The 10,122-nt window shown below is 39.0% G+C and overlaps 1 protein-coding gene across 1 annotated transcript; it reads left to right on the top strand.

Annotated features, from left to right (window-relative positions):
- The first annotated feature begins 2,453 nt into the window (after positions 1-2,453).
- Positions 2,454-3,097, top strand: LOC104609695 (S-protein homolog 5-like). The gene is made up of 2 exons (XM_010276066.1): positions 2,454-2,868; positions 3,042-3,097. Exons 1-2 carry the CDS (start codon positions 2,454-2,456, stop codon positions 3,095-3,097), a joined length of 471 nt encoding a protein of 156 aa, XP_010274368.1.
- The last annotated feature ends 7,025 nt before the right edge of the window (positions 3,098-10,122 follow it).

Genomic DNA, 10,122 nt, shown 5'->3' with positions numbered 1-10,122 from the left:
TTTTTATCAATAAATTTAAATATAAAGGGGTAATTTTTGTCCTTAGAAAATTTGAGAAATATTTTTAGGCTATTCGTACTTTTTAAAATGGTATAGATATGTATGTATGTATGTATGTATGTATGTATGTATTAGATATACTTGCATGCATTAAACTGTAATTATCAGAAAAGATTAATTATAATCCATTTATATTCTATTTGAAAATAATAGGAACTGATTAACGATAATAAAAATAAATTAGTAAGTTACTTAAATAAAAAATAATTTTTAATTATTGTTATTGATAAAAATATTTTATTAAAATAATAAAAAGGATTTAATTAATAAAAGGAATAAGATAAATTAATATAAAATTAATACAAAATTGTCTAACAATTCTTAGTTTTATAATTAAATTTTATCAATTTAAAACTAACTTAAATTCCACTAAAAAATAAAAATTTATATAGTTAATTAAATTTCATATATAAGGAATCTAAATTTAATATACTTAAATAGATTCAATTTTTACTAATATCACAAATTAACAAAATATATTAGTTTTAAACATAGTTTAATTATTTTAAAATTGTGAGCTCTAGGAAGCTCATGGCTGAAGCAAAGAGTTGGAGTCGCCACCCATTTTTTAGAGGAAATGGGCCCTCATTTTCGGGTTTGGAAAGATTTGAATTGAGCCCTTGATAGTGACTCCATCCTTAACCAAGGAAAGCACTTAACCGAGAGACCTTGGGTTCAAAGGATTGGGAGAGGGAAAGTGTTAGGCACTCCTCTCTCCAATCTGCTATAATAGCCCGAAACGGGAGAAGTTAAGTTTCAAATTCTGTCATGGGTTTTAGGTTTGAGGAGCGTCATAGTGTTAAACACGTCGAAATGAAATCTCTAATGAAGTTTGTTTAAATCTAGGAATTTAGGGTTGAAATTTGTGTGATTATTTGCTTGAGGGTTTTGTTTCACGTGATGGAGTTTGGTTGGGGATCAAGTATGGTGATGTGACATAGTCAAGACTGTTGAAAGGGAATCATGTAGGTTTAATGATGGATTTATGGGCTTTTAGGCTAAAATTTAGTTTCTTAGGGTTTAGGCTTGTTTTAGAGTGATTGGTATGGTCCGATCGGGCATCCAAAATGTAGGAGATGGGTTAAAGAAGAGACTAAGCAAAACTTGGGTGCTAACAAAAATCAATTTAAGTTTCATTTAAAAATAAGGAAAATTATAATGTATGTGTTTGGTTCTGTTTATGTTTATTGAATAAACATTTGTACTTTGTTTGCTGGTAAAACCGAGAAAAGCAATAATTGTAGCCGTTTATGACAACTAGGCACCACTAGGCCCCACTTCAGCGTAATAGTGAATAAATGCCTGGCCATTTGTGGAAGCTTCAAAAAATAACTTCTACAAACGGCTGGCATGCACGTAAACCAAAGTTCACTTTTTACATTTTCGATGTATGTAGAAGAGCAAGAGAGAGAAAAATGTTAAGATGGCGCCTATGTGGCACTATCAATAAGCATTTACTGAATAAATGTAAAAGGAACCAAACACCCTCAATAACCTCCTTGGGTTTTCTAACAATCCTATGAAACTCCCCAATGTTTTGACCCTAACAAAAACTTCCTCTACTGTTTTGAAAAAAGGTGCAAATACCTTTTTTTTGCCAGCATTCCAAATAAAAAAATGTTTATGTAATGCATTAATTTTACTTCATTTCAGCCTTTTAATTACATTTGTCTAAAAAGAATAAGGAGAATTATTCTTTAAAATTTGTACAGAAAAATAAATTGATAAGGCGGGTATAAAATTGAAACTCTAAGTTATGTATGATAATGCATTTAACAATGATAAAGACTGTAATTATGTCGGCTTGGACTAATATAGCACATCCCCTGAGGCTGTAATTATGTCAATTTGGATCGGATTTAGCTGCATCAATAAACCCTGGTGAAGAAAAGAGTCATTCCAAGTCTCAGCCAGCCAGAGACCTTACGAACTGAGCTAATCGGCACCTTTACGTTACTATCTTGTGGACGTACGTTTACATGAAACGTACTTGTCGACGTACGTTTACATGCACAGTACACAGCCTGTCCCTCAAGGGAGAAACCAACTTCAACGTCTAGTACAACATCAAAGCTTACGTTGAGAGACTCTAATAAACGGAGCCAAGTCTGCAAGTTCAAAGAGTGGTGATCCAGAGAGAAGGGGGTCACGCTGGGTAAACTCAGTGAGCCCTAACTTGCCATCTCTCATTGGTTTAAAAGTTCTACAGCCAACCAGTGATGAGCAAGCTATGATTCACTCAGCGTAGCCACTCCTACTGGATCATCACACTCTGCTAAAAGGGAGTTAACTCTCTTCTTCCCTCCCACCATTAATTAGTCTCATCATCAGTTATATATAAATATATACCAACCAACGTTGAACAACATTAACAGCATACCAAGAGATCCGAAATGGGTACTCAGTTTCGCTGGAGCTTCTTCATGTATGCGGCAGCCATGGCGCTGATAGTTCTCAGTTTGAGCCATTCATCAATGGTGGTATCAGGAGCTTACTACAAAAAAATTCAAGTGGTATTGTACAACATGTTGGAGCCTGGGAAGAACCTCCACGTTCACTGCAAATCGAAGGATGACGATTTGGGTGACCACGTCATCGGTTATTACCAGAACTATACTTGGAGTTTTCATGACAACCTGTTCGACACCACACTCTTCTGGTGTCGGATGGATTGGACAAGGACAGGAGGGTCTACTGTAAGCGGTAGCTTCGAAATATACCATGCCAAAAGAGATTTATATCGATGTAGCAGTTTCTGTGCCTGGGGAATCAGGGAAGATGGCCTTTTTGTTTTCAATAGGGATACAGGTGAATGGGATTATTTCTTCGGCTGGCCTTCGAATAGTAAAGGGGCCGGCATGAAGCCATAGAATTTCTGTCTCAAACCATGAATAAAAGGGTTTTATTCTTGGTTGTGTTTGAATGTTTGATGGCTTTGTTCTTGGTTGTGTTTGTATTTCTTTTCTTCATCATTTCACTAGGTGTGGCCTTTTACTTCCCAAAGCTTCACCTTTGGATTCCTGACAAGCAGGTTTAGGTTTAGTAGGTTTAGGGTTTGTTATTATTATTATTTTATAAGTGGATTTGAACTTTCAAAATCTAAGCAATTAATCATATATGGTCCTTGCAAACTATTGGATGGGTGCATGCTCATCTTTGCTCATTGAATTCAAGATTTTGGTATTAAATTAAGGATAAATTGCTGAAATCACCACTAAAGTTTCTGACCGTAGCTGAAACCTTCCCTGAAGTTTGGTAATTGCATTCATCTCTCCTGAACTTTCCAATATAATTGCAAGTAGACCCCTTTTCTTAGAATCTTCTACCAAGAGTAAAAAATGTCCAAACTTTTCATGCCATTTATTCTGAGGCTGGTTTCTATAGAAAAGCCAATGCAAACATTATAAACAACAAAAAATGTAGAATTTAAAGTTGCAGCTTTACCTTTGAGCGATTGATATGAAGACAAATTTGGAACAAAAATTAAATTTTAGATTAGAGATTGGAAAGGGGCTAGCGATTCATACAAAGAGCTGGTAAAAAATAATTGCACGAGTATTTTGGACATTTTCATACCTCTTTTTAGAGGATTCTAACAAAGGGGTCTACTTGTAACTATGTTAGAAAGTTCAGGGGAGGTGATTAAATGGCTGATTGCATTTATCAATTTCAGGGGAGGTTTCAGCAATGGTCAGAAACTTCAGGGGAGGTTTCACTAATTTACCCTTAAAGTAAAGCCAAATTTGGTATTATGCCAAAACATTCTTGGAAAGTTGTTTGTTTTTTTAAAGGGTGAATTATATATTACTACCTTGTACTTTGGGGGTAGTGGTAATTTGTTAGACAGTGTATACCCTTAGTTCTAATCAGAATGATGTACATTATGACATTTAATGTAAATGAATAAAGTACATATCTGATTCATGTTATCAGGGTGTGTTTCTGTGTAATACCCTTAAACTGGACACATATGAGACTTGTGTTCATTTAGAATTTCACAGCCGTTGGATAGATCTGGGGAGATTTATCTTACCAAGGCTAACACTGATGTGCCACCAAGTTGGTTGGGGTGGCTTGTCTCAACTGCCAGGGTGAGACCTGAGGTACATGTAGTGTGGGTTTTCTTGAAACCCTGAACCGGACCAGAATTCTAGTATTGCCCTGGACCTGGGAGATAGATGGGCAAAACTGGAATGTTACACCTGACCCCTAGACTCGATTATGATGCTGCACTAGGTGTCAGATTGAGCTATCTTTGATATGCCTATCAATGAGATCCTTAGAGGGGGTCAAAACCTGGGTATGTTGGGACAGTCCGATAATTCATCTGAGTGGGTGATCGTAGTGATAGGATCAACCTCTTTGTTGGACAAAGTGAATGATCAGGGATGCACTCTCTCTGATGGAAACCAAAACTGTCGGCATTTGATTTCAACCATTGAAATTTGTTTTGCAAAATATATTTATATAGAGATATACATATATATTATGGTTTCAAAATGTTTGCGAAAGGTTTTAATTCCCGGGATCCATGTGAGTAGAGAGTGCAACACTGCCGAGGGAAAGGTCCTCTCTTGTCGGACAATGTTTGATCATTAAGGGCCGAGAGGTTAAGTGTAAGGCCATTGAGGGTAATACCTGATGGGCTAATCTTGCATCTGCCCACAGTCCTTGGGTTTTTATAAGGTGGCTTGACCCAAGGATCATTTAGTGTAAATGTTGGGCCCATTAAGAGCCCATGATGATGGACTCAAGGGTTCATTATCTCCTACAGTGAATTCGGCCAGGCCTTGTGACAGAGGCTGGGTTGAACCCATGTGGCTGATGTATAGATCAATGTTTAGGTCCCACGCTATACAAGGATATCCAACTGGGTAGCAGTTTGGAGGGTAGGTGAGCAGATGGACTTAATGGGCCTAAAGCCCAATTCGAACTAGCTTAAGGAGATTAATTAAAAGGGGGCGGTTCTGGGATTTAGATTAGTATATAGGATAAGGGATTGTCCCTATCCACTCAGAGATTCCAGATCCAAATAAAGATTTGGATCGGGAAACTCCTAATTAGATTAGGAGGGCTGATCTTTATCTGCAGACAAGATAAGGGATTATCCTTATCTCTTAAAGAGAGTTCAGATCCAAATACAAGATTTGGATTAGGAAACTCCTAATGGGATTAGGAGACGCTCTATTTAAAGGCTATAAATAGAGGAGCAGGGAGAACCTCCAACACACAATTCTCAGTTCAGAGATTACAAAGAGAGAAGAACCTGCAGTTCGACTGCTCCTGTCTTCTACTCTTTCCTGCTCTTGCCGCCATACCAGTTCGATCTCCACCTATCGGAGCAATCAAAAAGTGTTCTTGATATTACCTTTTGGAAAAAAAGGTAATAAGAAGTCGTGCTTACTAGCCCTCCATTAGATTCTTGCTGAAGAATCAGGTTCTTGCTGAAAAGTCATCCTGCTGATTCTGCTTCATCCCGCACCGTGTCATATTCGGTGGAAGCAGTCTTTGGATCTTTCCTTGGGCGTGAGCACCTTCATTGGAGGTTATTGTTACTTCGTATCAAGTAAAACCTTTCACTCCCTTTTGGTTTCAGATCTGGTCTGGTTCAGGTTAAAGATTGATCATTGAAAATGCAGTTTTCTAAAATAGAGATTGTGATTCCCATGTGGGAGAGAGAGAAATTTTTGAAATTTCACCCAACCTTCCTTTAGGGTTCGATCATCCATATGATGGATCTCTCATTCCTTCAGTGGTATCAGAGTCAGGTTCAAATCTTGAACCAAAATTAACTAGATCTAGAACTGCGCAAATGGGCGGAAGGCGTTCTACCCGATTTGCACAGATTAGCAATTTTCTAGGAAATTGGTTCAAAGATTTTGGGTGATTGATTTGAAATTAAATATTTAGAAATCTGAATTATATTTAGAATTGTTCTGCATATTTTTCTTGATTTTTGGGCTGTTTGTACGGTGGAGATCGAAATCTTTAATGGCACAAGAAATCTGCGTTTTTGCTGTTCTTTTACATTCTTGGTCTATAAATATTTTTTTTTTATTTTTTAGACAAAATGTATAGGAATTCAATTTTAATATAATATTAATAGAAATTAGGTTTTCTATTTTATTTCATTCAAAATTAAAGCTGAAAGCGAAGGAGGAGATTTTCGCAGATTAGGGTTTGACCATCTGTGATTTGCAGTTTTGAAAACTGCATGCTGCAAACTAACTTCTGTTTTGCAGGGTAGCAGTCCTATGAATAGCCCTCCCACTGATTCTTGAATGTCTTGTTTCAGTAATTTAATTTCAGATCATATTCTTGAATTAAAAATCAAACCCTAGGAGTTGATGGTTAATTGCAAGATGCAATTCATCCCATACCTGTAAAACCCAGTTTTAATGTGTTAAAACCGCTTTAGTCCAATTTTAGCATAAAAGCTATCTGGGCCGAACTGCTCTTTGCAATTCAGCCCATATAGCTAGATAATATTAATCAGTAATATTATGAATCTTTATGGGCTTTAATTAAGGGTTTTGAAAGAACGGTAGGATTCATCGTATTGACGCCAATAAGGTTGCGGAATTGGTGGGCGAATTTCAAAAATTTCCTACCATTCTTCCAACTGGGAATCGTATTCCCAAATTTTAGAATCAAAATTCAAGGATCCTACTTGAACCAAACCAGACCAGATCTGAACCAAGAAACAAAGGAAGGGTTATACCTGATACAGAGAATGAAAATCTCCAAATGTCAGTGTTCACGCCCAAAGAGAGGTCCAAGATCCGCTCCTGCTGATGATGACACAGCAATGATGGAGCAGAACCAGCAATGTGCGTCCTACCCACCGAACTCTTCACAAGAACTCGTTGGAGGCTTAGAGTACCGAAACAGATCAGCCTTTCAGCAAAGACTGATATCAAGAACTGATTTCTTTATCTTCCCTTCAATGGAGTTCAAACAATGCAGCAAGGTGGCGACGGCTGAAGGAGATCCCTAAGGCTGAAGGTGGCGTGAATGCAGTTTTCAGCTTAGGGATGATGAGATACTATCTCAGTTTGCAGAGAATGTATCTGCTAAAAACCTAGGTCGAACTCTTGTAATTCTTGAATAGGGTTTCCTCCTTTCTTAGTGATTAAGAAACCTCCTAATCCTATTAGGAGTTATCCCAATCCAAATCTGTATTTGGATAGGGGATAATCTTAATCCTATCTGCAGATTAGATCAACTCATTCCTGATCTCATCAGGAGGTTAATCCTACCTGCAGATTCGCCCCCTTAAGTGGGTGATCATATCAGCCCTGTTCGAAATGGGCTTTTAGGCCCAATAAGTAATTAGTGCTCAATAAGTTCCAAACTGCTGCCCAGTTGGGCTTCTTTGTATGGCGTGGGACCCAAGCATTGATCTCCACATCAGCCACATGGGTTCGGCCCAGCCTTTGTTACAAGGTCTAGCCGAATTCACTGGAAAGCCCAGTGAACCCATTAAGCCCATCACATGGACCCTATGGGCCCAACACTTACACTAAGTGGTCCCTGTGCCAAGCCATCTTATAAAAACCCATGGACTGTGGGCAGATGCAAGATTAGCCCATCAGGTTTTACCTTAAATGGCCTTAGACTTAACCTCTCAGCCCATAATGATCAAGCACTGCCCGACAAGAGGACCTCTCCCTCGACTGCAAGGAACGATGCAGCATTCTCTTCTCACATGGACCCCGGGAATTAAAACCATTTGCAAACAATTTGAAACCATATATAAGTATATATCATATATATAAATTTTGCAAAACAAAAATCCAACGATTGAAATCAACTGTCGGTAGTTTGGTTTCCATCAGAGAGAGTGCATCCCGCTCATTACCTTTGTTCGACAAAGGGGCTTATTCTGTCACTATGATCACCCACTCAGATGAATTCTCAGACAGTCCCAACATACCCAGGTTTTGACCCCCGCTAAGGATCTCACTGATTGGCATATCAAAGACAGACCAATCCGACACCTAGTGCAGTACCATAATCGGGTCTAAGGGTCAGGTGTAACTTTTCAGTTTTGCCCATCAGTCTCCAAGGTCCAGGGCAATACTGGAAATCTGGTCCGGTTCAAGGGTTTAAGTAATCCTACACTGCGTGTGCCTTGGGTCTCACCCTGGCGGCTGAGACAAGCCACCCCAATATTTGGCAGCACACCAGTGTCAGCCTTGGCAGGATAAATCTCCCCAGACTTATTCAACGGCTGTGAACATTTAAAACTAACACGAGCCTAAGTGTCCAGTGTTTGGGTCTTACATAGAAGCTTACCACATAACATGAATCAAACATGTACTTTATTTATTTACATTAAATATCAAAAGTACATCAAAACTGATTGAAGCTAAGGGCATACAGAACTGTCTAACACTCAGGGGACCATATACATCAGTATGTATAAGGTCAAGAGTGCCTGTACATCTTTCAGGCTTACCGTTAAATGGCCGTTTTGTCATCTTGCCTCGGAGGCAAGGTTCACAAGTGGGAAGATCTTCTACGGTTAGAAAATCCAAGGGACCATCCTTTACCAGCCTTGTGATTCGGTCAACACTGATATGGCCAAGTCGGTAATGCCACAAGCACGTGGGACTAACTATATCACGAGTCCTCTTCTTGGGGATTTCGACCGACGTAGTTTCGGTTAAGTTTGCTTCTAGAAGAGGATGTAGAACATAGAGACCGTTCTCCAGTTCCCTGCATGCAATGAATTTATTATTCCGTTTAACAATAATCATATTACTAAAGTAAACAGTATATCCATCAGCACATAGTTTAGAAACAAAAATCAGATTTCTTCTTAAGTTCTGTACATAAAGACAATCTTTAAGTACAAGAGTTCCTTCTCTAAAAACTAGTTCTACTGTTCGAATTGCCGCAGCTGCAACACTTGCAGTCGTTCCCAAGAAAAGTGTCATTTCCCCTTCACTTAGCCTTCTACTTACTTTGAACCCCGGCAGTGAATTACACGCATGAGTTGAAGCCCCAGAGTCAACACACCAGGACACAGAAGTGACTAACAAATTAGTTTCAATGACACAAGTTTCAAAAGTACCTTAGATTCCAGGTAGGCAGGACAGTTCCTTTTCCAGTGGCCGGCCTGCTTGCAGAAGTGACAGGCATCGGATGCCTTGTCTTTCTTTGGTTTCTTAGACTTAGTGGCCTTTTTCTAGGGTTTCCTCTTTGCCCTCCTCTTCTTGCCAGATTTTCTAGCTTCAAAAAGCATGGCTATCGGCTCATCCTTTCTAATCAGTTCCTCGGCCTGTTGCAACATGTTGTTGAGCTCTTGAATGCTGACATTCAGCTTGTTCATATTGTAATTCATTATGAACGGATTGAAGGATGGAGGCAAGAAGTTAAGAATGGCATCTATCTGTGTGACCAAATCTAGCCCGGACCCAAGGGCCTCCAGCTCGTTAATGTAACCCATCATCCGGAGACAATGGTCATGAACTTGCTACCCCTTGGTCATCTGCGCGGTCATGAACTGTTTCAGGACCTTTTGTCGAGTAGAATGGTTCTGCTCTTCGTACATAGTCTTCAGACTATCCCATATGTCCTTGGTTAGTTCGATCTGATCGAACTGCCTCTATATCGGATTATTCAAAGAGGCTATGATATAGCAGCAGTCTAAGGAGTTTTTCTCCTCCCATTCTTGGTATTCCCTCCTACGGGCTTCTGAAGCCCTGTCTCCCAGACGATCCGGTGCAAGATTCTTAGCCACCTTATCTAGTTTTTCTGAAGTTAGGACCAGCATGAGGTTTCTATACCAGTCGGCATAGTTTGGGCCCTTAAGCTTGTTGTCGTCAAGCAACTTAGCAAATTGTTCGTTTTCCATTTTCTGATAAAACAGCAAAACATCAGTCCACAACCTTAGTTTGATTCAAGTTACCTACATAGATAAGGCTTTTAATCTATGCTCTATTTCCATTTGTTCATCTCTGAGATTTCCCTCCTATCTCAGTGACGGAGATGGCGAAATGTCTATGGAAATGTGGGAAATCACATAGAGTGCGTAGAGCTAACTGTTTCAGCTGC

The sequence above is a fragment of the Nelumbo nucifera genome, chromosome 1, assembly GCF_055504915.1.
Source record: "Nelumbo nucifera cultivar China Antique chromosome 1, China Antique-T2T, whole genome shotgun sequence".
Lineage (NCBI taxonomy): Eukaryota > Viridiplantae > Streptophyta > Magnoliopsida > Proteales > Nelumbonaceae > Nelumbo > Nelumbo nucifera.
Note: the sequence above shows the minus strand (reverse complement) of the source record. Positions and strands in the feature narration are given on the sequence as shown.